Source organism: Cladophialophora immunda (assembly GCF_000835495.1).
Source record: "Cladophialophora immunda strain CBS 83496 unplaced genomic scaffold supercont1.6, whole genome shotgun sequence".
In the NCBI taxonomy this organism is placed as follows: domain Eukaryota; kingdom Fungi; phylum Ascomycota; class Eurotiomycetes; order Chaetothyriales; family Herpotrichiellaceae; genus Cladophialophora; species Cladophialophora immunda.
Window position 1 is genome coordinate 2448497 of NW_015622546.1, and position 14990 is coordinate 2463486.

General features: G+C 50.0%; 5 protein-coding genes across 5 annotated transcripts; 2 read left to right on the plus strand and 3 right to left on the minus strand.

Moving 5' to 3' along the window:
* Positions 1 to 677: 677 nt before the first annotated feature.
* Positions 678 to 4563, minus strand: PV07_10388 (uncharacterized protein; the record flags this gene model as incomplete). Its single annotated transcript, XM_016397712.1, has 7 exons — positions 678 to 964; positions 1021 to 1368; positions 1423 to 1539; positions 1599 to 1749; positions 1802 to 1998; positions 2047 to 2389; positions 3487 to 4563. 7 exons carry the CDS (start codon positions 4561 to 4563, stop codon positions 831 to 833), a joined length of 2367 nt encoding a protein of 788 aa, XP_016244903.1. The 3' UTR covers positions 678 to 830.
* An 893-nt stretch (positions 4564 to 5456) lies between these two features.
* PV07_10389 (uncharacterized protein) lies at positions 5457 to 6324 on the plus strand (the record flags this gene model as incomplete). The annotated part of the gene is made up of 2 exons (XM_016397713.1): positions 5457 to 6025; positions 6075 to 6324. The coding sequence occupies 2 exons, from the start codon at positions 5457 to 5459 to the stop codon at positions 6322 to 6324; spliced, it is 819 nt and encodes a 272-aa protein (XP_016244904.1).
* A 169-nt stretch (positions 6325 to 6493) lies between these two features.
* On the minus strand, positions 6494 to 7869 carry PV07_10390 (uncharacterized protein; the record flags this gene model as incomplete). Its single annotated transcript, XM_016397714.1, has 4 exons — positions 6494 to 7243; positions 7296 to 7350; positions 7426 to 7745; positions 7834 to 7869. 4 exons carry the CDS (start codon positions 7867 to 7869, stop codon positions 6494 to 6496), a joined length of 1161 nt encoding a protein of 386 aa, XP_016244905.1.
* Positions 7870 to 9953: 2084 nt separating this feature from the next.
* PV07_10391 (uncharacterized protein) lies at positions 9954 to 11180 on the minus strand (the record flags this gene model as incomplete). Its single annotated transcript, XM_016397715.1, has 1 exon — positions 9954 to 11180. One exon carries the CDS (start codon positions 11178 to 11180, stop codon positions 9954 to 9956), a length of 1227 nt encoding a protein of 408 aa, XP_016244906.1.
* A 1342-nt stretch (positions 11181 to 12522) lies between these two features.
* On the plus strand, positions 12523 to 13682 carry PV07_10392 (uncharacterized protein). The gene is made up of 3 exons (XM_016397716.1): positions 12523 to 12849; positions 12932 to 13313; positions 13374 to 13682. Exons 1-3 carry the CDS (start codon positions 12620 to 12622, stop codon positions 13635 to 13637), a joined length of 876 nt encoding a protein of 291 aa, XP_016244907.1. The 5' UTR covers positions 12523 to 12619; the 3' UTR covers positions 13638 to 13682.
* Positions 13683 to 14990: the final 1308 nt, after the last annotated feature.

The window sequence follows — 14990 nt, forward strand, 5'->3', positions numbered from 1 at the left end:
GGCGGAGACTATACTCGCAGCCGCTGGCAAAATAATTACGGCCGAATGGCACGGAAAATCGCCTTCAAAGCGGCTCAAAGATTTCGCAGGCGGTCTGTGGTGTCTCAAAATCAGAGGCTTGGGCCTGAATACTCGGATTCACAGTCACTCTGGATAGAGTCGAACTTATCAGCTTGACTTGGAGGTGTCTCATGATCAAGGTATTCCTGACTTTCAGCCCCCTCGACTCCGCCCCAGGAGAACATTCCCACCATTTTTGCTTCCGGGCTTCTCATACCCACCATGGGCGACTCCACGCAGCTATCCAGGAGAGGCGACAGTTACAGGAGATCGACGAGATGGAAAGGGAGCTCGCAGGAGGCTCCCCTGCGAGTAGCGTACTAGGCGCAGGATCATCCCTAGGTAAAAGACGCGCATCGCAAGATGTCACTATGCGATATAGGCGCGCTTTTCCACCGCTACTGTATCGCGGCGCATCTATAAAGGAACTTCGCGACTTCCTTTTAGGGTGTAACGTATACTTCGGCGAAGTGGAAGAGTACGACCAAAGTAGGCGAGTCGCAGTCGCCGCGTCTTACCTGCGCGACGAAGCCCTTCGATAGTGGAGCCGACCCCCAATACCGCCTACGACATGGACCTCGAGGATGAGATTCCCGACCTTACGGTCGAGGAACAATAGTACTATTCCAGACGCACATACACACTGAATGAGCGACGAAGAAAACAAATCCAGAAAGGCCTTTGCCGTCTGAGGTCTTAGAGCAAACCCCCCACCCATTGGGCGCGTTTTCGTCGGCCTAGATTGTAATCGTGGCACATCACGCTCGGCCTCAAAGTCTGATCTCTTCAAGTGATTCCAGGCTCATTTTACTCTCAGCGACTTCCCTTCTTATCGTTGTCTCAAAAACTGAGCCTCTAACTGCGATCGAGACTGTGAAAGGTTTCGGCTTTGTAACAAGCCCGCCTTGAGAGATATAGGTGGTTAGACTTGCGGAGGATAGGCTGGAAACTAGAACATACCAGTCTTGTCACGCATACTCAGATGACATTCTGGGCGCTTCTTAATATCATATCCCCAAAGAATGCGGGCGATCGTGATGTATAGAGATGATTCTGCCACGTAGATTCCTTGGCAGAGACGCCGCCCGAATCCATAGTGAAAATGATCTCGCTTCATCCAATCTTGATCGAGCGCCGATGCAGCAGCGTGTAGCTCATCTTCCATAAAGCGAAGAGGTTGAAAGATTTCCGGTTCAGCGTAGCGACCTCGATTCTTACTCAAAGCCGGCAGGTTTGGAAATAGTATCGCTCCTTTGGGTATAACCCATTCACGATAGGTAATTTCTTCAGTCGTTGCGTGAGGTACACCTGCACAAAAAGGTTTAACAAGAGAGCACACATCGAATTCGAGGAGGATGTTACCAAGACTTCCGATCGGAGCCCACCGATGAAGCTCTTTAATTAGCCCCCGTAAATATGGAAGCTGACTCTCATCATGCCAAGAGGGAAGGCGGTCGGCGCCAACGACACGATCCAATTCTGCATGGGTTTTTCAGTTGGCAATCCTTCTTATCTCGCAGCAAAGAGTGATGACTGACCAGCTTGCGCCATGCTGACAGCTTCGGGATGAAGTGCCATGACTTTGAAGAAGGTTTGCAATACACTACTCGTGGTATCCGAGCCAGCTCCAATCAGCATTGCAAGGATGTTCATACTCTCCTCATCGTCAACCGTTTTGTCATCCTGCAGCTGCTTCCTTCAGCCACCTTCGATGCAAGAACGAATTTCTGTTCAAACTCACCTGAATAAGCGTATTTCCGAAGCACTCTGGCGCAGAACCGCCATATATCTCCGATTTCAGGTGTTTGAGAAATTTGTGGTGAAGAACGGCCTCACGTTTCGTGAGGCGATCTGCTAAGCAATGCCACGGTTGCAACCATGTCGGCAATCTCAATAAAATCGGAAATATGTCGAAAGGACAAGTCCCCGGAAGGAAGTCTGGACATATATTTGAGTAGGAACGTTGGATTTACAGCGGCGACTTACATCGGAGTAAAGTCTCCCAGATTTCGTAGAATTCGACGATTATAGGATGCTCGAGAGATGCCAAACGAATTCCGTAGACAGCACTGAAAATGACACTTAATGCGAATTTTTCAGTGGCCTTGAGAAAGTCGTTCGGGTTATCAAGCAGATTCCGGAGGAGAACCCTTGATTCCTGATCCTGGTAAGTCTGAAAGGAGGCGGATTGCTGAGGACTGAGTAAAGTATGGTATATCTTGCGCAGCATACGGAATGTGCTGCCAACTGGCGTCATCACCAATTTGCCCGGTGAAATTGTGTACCGAAACGCATTATGTTCTGGTCTTGAGGAGGTCGAGACGCTCATCTGGCTCTGGAGATTAGTCATCTTTCTATTGTGCGTTGCGTGGATCAAGTTTGATTCTTTACCTTGCAGAGAATTTCGTAAGCAGCATGAGGACTGTTGACCAACACAGCAGGCGAAGGTCCATACCAGAGCATACAGATATCTTTGTAGTTATCAGCAAGGCTGAGACATGTCTCCTCAGCGGCGACATTCAACCTGTGGATAGTCCAAAGATTACCCACCAATGGTAGCGGAAGGGGACCCGGTGGGTGTTTTCGACATGTGTGGATACGCAGGACGTATCTGTGAAGGAGAAAGATCATGGCGGCAAGACATATTTCGTATGCAAGCATCTTGGGTATTGAATAGATTTGCTCTCATAGTCTTGAAATGAAAGGTTGCGGCGCAAAAGATTTTGGCTAAAGAAGGTTTTACATGCGGATGATCAAAGTTCAGCACGGAGATGACATTATTTGGTCGTGGCTTAAAAGTGCAAGATCCGAACAGACCGCACATCTTCAAGGCATTAAAGGCAATATACGAGCTGAGGCGTGCACAGTTGAACTAAAGCAACCAATCGGACACGATACCCATCGTTGCTGCAGCAAATAATAACATATTATGCGCGTCAGACGACAGTCCTTTGCACCTTAAGAAAGACGGGAGGAAAACCCGCAGATAGTGGAAATGCCTCATGTATCACCTGTGTTGGAGACCGTGAGTGTTTCGACCACGTGGCAGCTTGCTGGGCCGTGTTTACGCCTTGCAACAGAGAGTGATTGTCTCACAGCTGCAGAGGATGGGGCTGAAGCGCCCGATGCAGCAGGAAATCCAAGTCAGAAAAGAAGCTTAGAACTGCGTTTGATTCTATAGCCCTCTGCCTTGAACAGCTCTGGGATAGTGTTTTGATTCTACAGATGAGGCATATACTCAGCCCAATCAACAGTCTCATATACCGAAATCGGCATCCATCTCAAGGTGACCACAGCTTGAACAAGGAGCAATAGTCGAGCTATAATGTAAATAAATGCACACGTCGCCGCAGGTACGTCCAAAGCCCTTCTCCTGAATCTAGAATTCGACGTGGTTCTCTTCTCCCACACAAACAACAAACTTACGGTGAAATCAAACCCAGGTTTGACAGCTAAGACTTCTAAGAACCCCCAGACGACCAGTATTGCAAGCATTGTAGCGCTAGCAGTTCGCCATAGATATAGTTCCATGGCTGTCGGGAATGGAAAATTCCACCCGGCAACGTGGATTCCACAATGTATCATGGAAAGCATCCATAATGGAAAGGCTAGCCGAATGGTTGCTGGTGGAGGAGTGTAGTCGTCTGGAATTCGCTGGATGGGCCGCTCTTGAAGGCCTCCGAAGGTCTTGAAGTATGATCGCCTGCCCCAGGCTCCCGACTCTTGTTGTACACCGCACCCTTGAACAAAATCCATCGGTGTATCAACATAAGGTTGGTGTGCGACATGGCCAGCATTCTGAAGAATCTCGGCAATTGTTGTCGATGTGCGGAGCCGCGAGTGCTCTGCAACGTCAAGCGGTTTGTTCATCCAAAATAGGAATGACGCGATGGTACAAATTGCGAAGGCCACCGTGACGAGTTCCAAGGGGATAACATGTCGCGATTGTACCAGCCGCGTGATGCACTGTGCGATCATCCAACTTGTCTGAACGATCGCCATACCCATGGAAAATTTATTGGTCTTGCTACGATCCATGATATCGTCCCTCGTAAGTGTTGGTAGTTCCAGATATTTCCGCTCGACGAGGTAGTGTATAGCTCGAGTATTGATAGGGAAAGGGGGCATGTCAGGGCTGTGAAGGAGGAAGGCCCCTCCGTCTGCATAGAAGCCGTGAATCAGGGTCCATTGGGTGGCTCCTAGAGCCTGCATAGAAGCAATTGTTGATTGGGCGGAGGACCATTGGCAGCCCGCGAAAAGAGTGATTAATTCTGGTGCAAAAACAGCCAGGACGGCCCAGCGGCTTTTTCGAAGCCATGTTGTGAGAGAGGTCTCATTTGGTGCAGGAGGGTTAAGATGGAGGACCGTCCAAGTGCAGGTTAGAAGAACGAGGAAAGATGACAGGATGATGCCAAAGGTGCCACGATATTCTGGTTCTCTAACCCAGCCACAGAAGCCGGCAACGCAGTCTTCTGGAACAGTGTCGTTTTGATGTGAAGGCATTGTCGTCATAGTGGGAAATTGACCGTCACGGTTCATGTATAAAACGAAAAATCACGTTGATGTCGGGATCAAACAGCGAGTAGTCCATGCAAGGTGAAATGGAGTATTGCTGGTTGAATCGATCAATCCTCGTATGCTCGCAGACTTCGCCTTGAGGACCAGTCTCAGCTCGATCACTCGACAAAGTTTTGTCTAAATCTTCCCGTGGGCAGCAAGTGCAATATTTGACTTGTACTTCTGGACAGAGGAGCTGAAATCCAAATCAAATTCAAAGGCGTTTGGGTAGCACGAAACAGGGTTTAGGACGGCGGACGCGCCACAGCCTCGTTGTAAAATGTTCCCCCAATCCCAAGGCCCAAGGCAGGATGAAAATTGCACATGACGGCAAGGAAGACATACACGATGCACTACATGGCCTGTCACACAAACCAATCATATTTTAAAGCAAGTATCACAATCACACCTGACGCCCCTCACCATACGAATGGGTAGTGTGGAATCCTTGTCATAAGTGTAGCACCAGACAGGGAGTCAGACGGTGACTGCCTCCTGCCTCATGATGTGGAGTCCTGCAACAATGGGGCTGAATCTTTCAAGTCGCGGAAATCCATTCTTACCTCTCAACTCCAGCTTTGGGCTATGTGCAGTCGCATACTGTGGCCCAAAATGTGTAACTCCTCGGGAGAAAAAGGAGGGTCATTATGTAATCACATAAGGCTTGGCACGCTCCTGTATAGTTTCACCTCCATCTCAACTTACCTTCTCTTCTTTACCCTTTGGTCACCCTCTCAGTCATTCTAATCTTTTTGACCTGCATCAAGCAATCTGGGATCACCGCCTTTCATCTTGATTCCAGTCTGTACGTGGTTTCATCGACCTGAAGATTTTGAACAATGGGTTCTAACGACATCCCTCCACCTCACGTTCCTCTCCATGTTGTGCCCCTCTGCAATTTCTTTCTTCAAGTTGGAGGAGGTCTCTGGACGGTCTGTTACATCCTATATGTCCGCGAGTCCCTTCGCTCGCGATCATATGGCATGCCTCTCTTCGCTCTCGCTCTCAATTTTTCCTGGGAATTGGTGTATGCCCTCTACGTTGCCGAATCACCACTGGAGAAATCTGTTTTCACTCTTTGGTTGCTCATAGACTGTGGATTGGTGTATGGTATTGTCCGATATGCCAGGTATGAATGGACGCACTCGCCGACAGTGGCGCGTCACATTGGGGCTATATTCACGGTGATGACGGCTGTTGCCACGCTCGGCCATTGGACGTTTGCAAGGTGGTGGATCGAAAATGAAATTGGCAAGAAGGATGGCAAGTTCTACAGAGGTGTTGTGGGTCCCGATACGACAGAATTGGGCTTTTGGAGTGCAATACTTTGCCAATGCTATTTGTCGGCGGCAAGCTTATGCCAACTGATGGTGCGACAGCACTCTGGGGGGGTGAGTTGGGCAATATGGTGAGTCTTCTCCAGCCTTGTCTTCAAGTCTCCCGTTAACAACAACCAGGAGCACCAGAACCGCCGGTTCAATCATTGGATTCTACCTTGTTTATGGCTGGGAGTGGTACTTTTGGAGGGAAGCTCATGAATATGTCGTGTCGCCGTTCGCGGTCTTCTTATGGGCAACAAGCTTTATCTGCGACTTTGCATACCCCTGCATGCTGTTATGCGTTCAGAAGACAGAGAAGGTCCTGCCTGACGGAAGAAAGGAAGCTGGAGAGTCAGAGATATCCTGGGAAGCGAAAAAATCAATCTGAAGCTGCATTGCTGCAACAACCTTGAACGGACAGAAACAACCGTGGTATCCAGTGGATGATGCGGAAAAAGATTTTCTGGTGTCAAGGAAACTAATGAGCTACGACGATGAGACAATAACCGGCGCTAATTGAAGCCCTGGGGTTTTTTGTTCTAATACAGTGTGCATGCTCATCCGAACGGTGTATAATTGCCACGGTATGGCTTCGTTGCTTTTCCTGCCTTTTCATGGTCGAACCGCCATATGCCTTTTGTTCTCTCGGCATGGAGCTGCCACCCTGTAGTTGCAGCAAGTCTTTCAAATGTGGGGTCTGATTGAATCGAAGAGAAGAACTTTGGCTCCCACACGGCACCCTCAGCTGACTCTTTCTTTCTCATTGCTCTCTGTGCTTCCTCGAGTTTTGTCTTCTCTCTCACCACTTTCTGGATGTCACCTTCTTTCAAGGCGGCAATGACGTGCTTCCATGTGTTCCGGGACTCCCAGGGATCCTGGTTGCTGATATCAACCATCTGAAGCGGCGCCGCAGAGGACGGATCCACGACACAAGTCACGACGTCGTTCTCGTCATTGGCGTTCCGTATAGTGAAATTATCACTCCATTGTCCGCTGGCGAGGTATATGGGGGTTTTGTTTTCGTCTGCCGCTCGATACGTCTTGGCTCTGAAGTGGTTTCTGGTGCCGGAAAAGAAGCCTTGGCCGGAGAAAGTGATCTCAGAGACAAACCCAGCAGATGAAATGATGTGGCATGTGCCATAAAGCTCAGGATATAGCTTGCCTGATAGAAATCCTTTCACTTTGCATGGCGGAAATGGTATCAGGTAGTCCTCGTCGTGCCTGTCGAGATGCAAAATAGCGTGACCAGTTTGCTTGACATTCAGAGAGCCTGTGAAAGTCATCTCTACCCGAGTATACCCGATGCCCTGAAGTCTTTGTTAGATGGTGAAACAATTACGAACAGACGTGCAAGCTCACCCGAATGCCATGTTGATCGTCCCACATATAGCAAGCTGTGATGGGAGGATGATGACTAGCCAGACATGTGGAGATTGTATACGTCAGGGACAACTCTCAGCAGCTCTACAGGACTAGTCTCTTCTCTTACCTAACTTGCTCTGAGATCATCCTCACTGCTGATGCCTCATCGGTCCACTGGCCAAAAAACAATTCCCCCAAGAACGCATTCAGTGGTTTCCGCATGCCAACTTTTACATCCTGTCCAATGTAGAATTGCGATTTGAGCGAACATAGAATCCATTCCAGCACACGTAATGCACGGTTTTGAGGATCAGATTCTAGTGTCGGTGCTATGAAGAGCGAAGGGCGTTCTGTCCAGCACGAAGGGAGCTCAACCACCGACAGAGGTGCTAGGAAGAACGGAGGGGCAGTGATATTGGCGATATCCCCGCGTATCGATCCCAAAAACTAGTAGACATTCGCACACAAATTAGCCTCGTAGAACAGAATCGGGTTGAGAGCTTGGGTGGCGGTGACATTCAGGTTCGCCACTTACCGCAATGAAATCTTTGAATGATGACCGATGCTCCATTTTCGATTCTTGTCGAGTACATGGGCGGCTAAGAAACTAAGAAACCCGTATTATTCGGAATGTGATGGAATAATATTCAAGTATGTGTGTTTGAGCAAACAGGTAGTTTCTGGGCGAGCCTGGGGCTACGCGCGAAGTGTTGATCCTTGTTAGCAGGAGCAGGCCCGGTTGCTGTTCGGAATCACAGGTTCTCTGTGCCACCCGAAGAAAAATGGCAAATGCTTCAATGTCTGACAAAACATTAACAGATTGAGATAGGAGCATGGCCTTTTGGTCGCACGAAAGAGCTGTGGAGGGCCCATGTCGTGTTTCAACGAAATTGGTTGGCTCAGATGGTGAACATCTCTGATATCTGTAAAACTCCTGACCACTCTGGAGGGTGCGTTACTGAACGATGAGTCCAGAGGACCGTGCTCATGCCCAATGCTATGCATCATCCATGATCTGTCGGCACATGGGGGCCGTTCGTTGTTGGACATATTTTAGAGGCGGTTATCTCGAAAGGGTCCAAAGTTTCTCCGAGCAATGTACAATTTCCAACCTCACCGGTTAGCTTTGTGTCACCCAGCATGAAATGTTTGTGTAAGGTGTTGAGGCGAACGAGTTCGGAACGTATACGGGCACCAAATCTTGGCGACTACGTACCGTATTCATTATCTGACGCAGGTACTCACCTGGCGCACGAATGTACCGAATATTCGCACTTGTTCACGCGCCTGTTGCCCAACTCCCAGAGGTCGAGACGGCGAGATATTTTGTAAACAGAGAGTTGCGCCAATCCCGAGCCTCTTTGTTTATATAGATTCCGTACGGAATTTCTGTGAGAGTGCTACTCGCCTCCCTCACCCCGTGACACTATACTAGGCGACTTGCTCTTCGACCGGCGATGGTGCACAGTCATCCTGCTCATTTTCGATAACTAGTGGCGGTAAAGCCATTGATTCACGGCTGGTTACGTCTTCATCCCGACTTGATACTGATGTGGGATGACGCTCCTTCACACGCCTCCAAGGCTACAAGCGACGGATTCAAAGAGCGAGGCGTACATTCGATGTATCAACCAGCATATTCGCCAGATATCAATCCAATTGAGACGGTATGAATGGAGATGAAGGACTGGCTACAACTCCATTACCCACAGCCAACAACATCATATGATCAACTCCGTGAGCGAGTTATACGAGCCTGGGATGCTACAGGACAGGATTTGCTCAAGCAACTCATCAATGAGATGCCAAAGCATTGTCAAGACGTGATATACGCCAACGGAATGCATACCAAATGGTAATGTCTATCTATATTATATACAGCTTAGCTTATACGCCCACTTGGCGGCCAAATAACGAACATTACCCAAGAGAAGTGTACGTTCCGTAAAACTTACCTGGCTGATCCTAGTCCCCGTGCGGGCTGGCCCGGATATGGGCACGATTGACCAGTTGCTCAGACTAATTGAACACCGTGATCAGTCACGTGACGGACAGGCTCAGGTCATGCTCAGGTCCAAAGATGGAAGTGGAAAGTAATCGTGTCGAGATTTCAATGTCGAATTGGCTGTTTCTGAGAACAAAATCTCTACCACACAAAGAAGCTTAGCGCACCAGAATCTATTTTCAATAGTGCCCTACCCAACTTTGGGATCCTTCCCTTCCGTGGAGAACATTTAGATCAGCTAATGACTGAGGTAGAAGAGACGGCGGCTGGAGCGGACGCTGCATGAGAGGGAATTTCGTACTCCGCGGGCCGGAACCCTGAATGGACTCAATTTTGTACTCGGTGGGAGGGTAAAGGTCAAGGGGGAATTCGGCCAAAGGCCGATTACAAGGAGCGAGAAGACGCTCCGCCGGGTGTTGTCAAGCCTGGATCGTGATTTAGGAAGACAATGTGTAGGAGAACTGAAGAGTGAGTCAGGAGCAAGGACTTTTTTAAAGAGGGACAGTCTGAGTTAGTTTACACATGAGCTCCGAGTAGTTGCTACTTTGTTTGAATCGCCGCCACAGAAAGGAAGATCAAGATGGAGCCGGGCAAAGTCACGCATCCCTGTTCAGCCCGTACCTTCTCAGCCACTGTGAGACGATCTGACCTCAACCCACACACCACTTCTGCTGTGATGATGTAAATGACGCACTGCGACTTTTTTCCAGTAAGCCAGGTCTACGTGTTGGATGTGGTGCGAGAGCCCCGATTCTGAGAAGGTAACGAGCGAAGATGATATCGTCCTCGCGACTCGTCACACTTACCAATACTGCCATTGTGTAGTGTCCAGGGTTCAGCCTGTAGTTGAAGACGACAGCGCATTGGTCATGTTCGAAGTCAACAAGTTCAAGCTCTTGGATCCCGGATGTTATAATCGCATAACAGTCAACCTCATCTTCAAGGTACAATTGACCGTCCGGTGCAGTTTGCATCTCAATCAGGCTGACAAACACTCCCGCGGCTTGAAGTTGCAGTCCACGCTCAGTACGGAGGGCTGGGACCCTCGTTATATGATATTCCCTGATAAATTGCCCCAGACCAGAGTTCAGCAACGATCTCGGCATCCAACGCAAACCATCCTTGATCATCCGAGGAGCGCGAACGAAGAACAAGCCTCTAGGAACCGATTCCCAGATGCGGACAAGCACCTCCATTCGTTCAGGGCCTATAGCGTGTTGTACTTTTCCGACGTCCAGGCCGAGGATGATGGCCAGGCAAATTGCCTCGTCTTCGATCCAGCTGGTGGAGCGTTCTGAGAGGGCCACAAAGGTTTCTGCAAGCTCGATATGGCTTGGTGTGCGCCGTCCATCTGCACTGGTAAGACTATCCAGCACGAGCCCACGCAAAGTTATGTAGAAGGAGCTTCCTTCTAGAAACAACGGATCAAAGCCGATGAGCCAAAAGCGGCAAGGCCCACTATGGCAGACGACCCTTTTCATCATTTCGACAAGTCGCGCCTCAGAAGAATTGAGACGGGTCTCTGCTAGCCGATCCAGTGAGATGGCAGACTGGCCTTCAAAAGGAGTACTCTGCTTTGGAAATACCCACCTACTGAGGCGGTCTCGTAGCCGGGATCGGGTCCCTCGATGTCTCCAGACTTGAAGATCTTTTCCGAGCGGGATATCCTGATCCTGGTCCTGGTATAGAGTATGTTGCGCCGGATACTTAATGGGGTCTGGATCGCAGATACTTTCTGGGTCAGTACAGGTGACTGCTGCCTCCCACCGAGGCAGCAACTCATTGGTGTTACGCTCCCATGCCCCGATGACCGTGCCGCTAGAAGAATCGCCCTCTGTCCCTGGCTCGAACTTAATTTCTGGCTTAGCCGAAGCCATCACTCGGAGTAAAGATCTGCTCAACCTTGCATTTGGACCAGTGCAGTCGTTGACTAATCGGAGACTAACAGTGGAAGGTCGCAGCGAGAGAGATGTATAGTAAAGCGTCATTATATCATCTCCTGCGACAGCGCGGTCCTGGAGCTGGAAGAGTATCCGATGCGCCAAAATAGCCTTTTGCCAGATCCACAGACGTCGTGCGCAAACCGATGCTCTGATCGCCAGCAATATCTCTTCAGGGGGTGCTGTGGAATCAATCAGCTGCAAAGAAGAATCAAGTACCAAGACTCTCTCGGCTCGTGCGTATACATCTCTCATCGTTCCATAGCAAGCCTTCTTGTGGTGGGCTCACGAGGGACGCAGATGGTGTCGATCCAGAAAGGTATACCAGCAGACATGTGAGGGGTACAGCGAATTCGCCATCTTTTGGATTCTCTCCAGTGGAGTCGACTCTCTTCTTTGCGGGTCTTGGCAAACCAGTCAACTATGTGTAGGATGTCGCTGACGGCGTCATAGGGAGACGCTACCGTATCAGTTAATGAAGTCGCGATGGACTCCGTGGTGCGTCGGTAACCCTGTAGGACGTGAAATTAACTTACTTTTGGTTCTCGTCGGTGGATGGCGGAATTGACTGGCAACATCTTGAAGGCCGAGGACGCGGGGAGAAGCGTACAGCATCGATCCGGGGCGAGCCGTCCATACCAGGGCACGACACCTCTATCTTTCTGGGGTTTACTTAGATTTGCACCGGGACAAAGCATCAGAGAATAAAATAATAGCAGTGCCTGAGTGAGTAAGCGAGGAATTGAGGATTATATACACAGCGATTACCCAACAGGATTGATTCCACTATCGTGTGGTTACAGTGTTCAGCGTGTCAACCTGAGCAAACGATTCATCTTAATCTCAATGTTACCTACCGAAAAATTTCCTGGATGGGCTTCTCAAGGCCTATAGCGGCTCAAGAGAGAAAAGGTGCCCAAGCCGGAGAAACAGGCGAGTAAACCCCCCCCCCCCCCCCTCTCCCGCGGGTCCATCGCTTCTGAATGAAATTGTCTTTGCCTGTCACAAAAGTCACGACAACACGAACCACGCATTGAGAAAACGAACATACCACATTTCCTCACAGCGGCTGCCCTTCCAGCCGAAGCTCTCACCAATCCCCGCCCCGACCCACACAACCTCGTGTCCAAAACTACTCTAGAGGATGTGTAACCTGTTTGTGCCCATTCTTGCATGGAGCGCAAATTCGCGCAAAAATGCGGAGAATTCTTCACACGAGAACGTCTGAACGTGACAATGGATTTGAAACAACTTTCTACCCTCTTCATGATATCTACATCGAATCTCCTCGTACGAAAATACTAAAATCTAAACACACCATCCCTCTTGCTCGGATGTCGCCGAGTGAAACTTTGAGAATTAAAGTCTAACGCAAGATGAAGACCCTGCTCTTACACGCACTTGCATGGCTCGTTCAGCACACATCCGCTCAACAGAGCATCTCGCAACAGCTCTCCTCCATCCAATCGCTCTGCCCCAGCATCAGCTTCACGGGTTGCAGCTATCTACTGAATCAAGACAACATCTGCAATGCACTCCCGGCCACAGCTACTTCCCAATTAATCACCTGCTATTGTACACAAGATGTGTTTGATTCCTTCACAGAGTACGTCGACCGCAACCCCCCTCCCCTCCCCCCCCAAAACACATTCTGGTGCATGACTGTTCATCATTGGCTTCTTCCACAGCTGTGAAAGCGAAATCCGTGAATGCGGCCGAACCGACGACGAGGACAGCTACTACGAGGCATTGAAGACAGCATGGCTTTCCGCTTGCAGCCCATACCTCTCATTCACCGCCACCACCCCCATTCTGTCCACCTACACGCCGTATCCTGGTCAATTATACTGCAACAGCGTCAATTCTGCCTGTGCCCGCTGGGAGATCTCAACGAAATCTTGCGACACGAACTACCCAACGCCAGCTCAATCCACGTCGTGCGCCTGCCAGGCCAGCATTCTGAGCTTGGCGAGTGCATGTCAGATCGGTGGGGCATTGTGCGTCGGTACGCCCGTGACGTCCAGCACACTCTGGTCAAATATCGTTTGCAGCGCCATTACCGCCCCCATAGTAAGTCAGAACGATCTCACCCTAGGGTTCGGTGCTCGACTTGCTCACCGGCTATCGCAGACCGACTTCTCCCCGTTGGCGGTGTCTTCAACGAGTGTCGCCTCTTCCACGAGCGCTGTCGTTACATCAACAGGAGGGAGCAGTTTTAGTGAAACAACTCCGCCAAATACACCACCGCCTCCTACGACTACTACTGCTACTGCCACTGCCAATTCTCCCGTTTCAGCTACTCATACCATTTCGTCCGCCATCAAAGGGAAGCTTGTTTTGTCTGCTTTCACCGTTATTGGGATCAGTCTTTCACTAGCTTACTACTTCACATAAGATACGCAGTCCTGAGGAATCACATCTTGCCAATCTGAAATTTAAATTTCTCAGTCCCTGCAACGTGATAAGGATCACCGAAGAGAGAGCAAGGTCAAACCCCTCTTTCTCGTATTTCCAATGCCAAGTGTGCAAGAACACGAGAAAATCCTGGCAAGCTCGCAACGCACAGACACTAAATCTGTATTTGGGCATGTCAGCTGGACAATGCGGCTGAACAATGCGTCTCCTCTGTCTCGTATTTCCCATGCCAAATGTTCAAGAACACGAGAAAATCCTGGCCAGCTCGCAACGCACAGACACCGAATATGTGTTTAGGTATGCTGAATAATGCGTCTCTTCTGTCTCGTATTTCCCACCCAAGTGTGCAAGAACACGAGTAAAGGCTGGTAAAGGACATCGCGCCCGAGGGTATTCCCGAGCCAAGCGGGCCCGAGATAAGCTCTCTCACGGACGTGGATTAGCATTTTGCTCGACTTTTCAGCCTCAGCCTTCTCTTCTGGCTCCGAACACAATTGTTTGAAGCCACATCCTTTTCACATGGACTGAAATGTGCAAGATCAATAATGGCAGGTTGGATCCCTCTCGTCTTGACGTATTACCTGCTGTGCCCGTTGATCGTATTCAACATGGGCTTGATCGGTTCCATCGCCGCTCTGACCGTCATCTCCAAGCATCACCACGGCTTCGTCGACGTGCAGGACTCCTCGACCGCATCGCTCAGCTCGCTGCAGGACTTCACCGACCTTAAACACTGGGCTGAGCACCTCTACTGGACGACACTCCCCACATTCGTCGTGGCCATCTTCGCTGCATGGTTTGTCGCGACCATCGCGGCTGTCTGCGAGAGGCAGCCGTACGCGGAGCTAGCCAAAGAGGGCGGGGCGAGTGGCAGTCGCAGTATTCTGCTGGACTACCACAGCATGCTGCTCCCACTGCTTGGGGCCGTCAAGAACCAGCACTTGACCTTGGGTATCTTCCTTTTTGGCTCGATCCTCGCGAACTTGTCGCTCACTTCTTTGACATCATCGCTGTTTTCAGTCGGAACTTCAATCCGCACGAGCCAGGAGGATATGCTGATCGGTGCCGCCTTCAACGACACTGGTGTGGATAGTCGATCCAACCTGAAAGCCGCCTTCGACATTGTCTCGGCGGCTTTGGTGTACAACGCGAGCTTCCCGCCCTGGACGTCCGCTGATTATGCCTTCCCCAATTTCACGTTGGCGAACTTCTCTCCCCAAGGATACGCTTCTGCGACAAATATCACGACCAACCTCACTGCATATTCCGCTGAAGCATGTTGCGTGGTAGCCCAGATTCAAGGAGGCGTATCGGACTCTGGGGATTTCGCGT

What these genes read in the sequence shown, in the direction of transcription:
- PV07_10392 (XM_016397716.1), top strand. Translation starts at nt 12,620, where the DNA reads ATGAAGACCCTGCTCTTACACGCACTTGCATGGCTCGTTCAGCACACA. An exon ending in GTGTTTGATTCCTTCACAGA is followed by an intron (nt 12,850 to 12,931) that starts GTACGTCGACCG and finishes CTTCTTCCACAG; the next exon opens with CTGTGAAAGCGAAATCCGTG. An exon ending in GCGCCATTACCGCCCCCATA is followed by an intron (nt 13,314 to 13,373) that starts GTAAGTCAGAAC and finishes CGGCTATCGCAG; the next exon opens with ACCGACTTCTCCCCGTTGGC.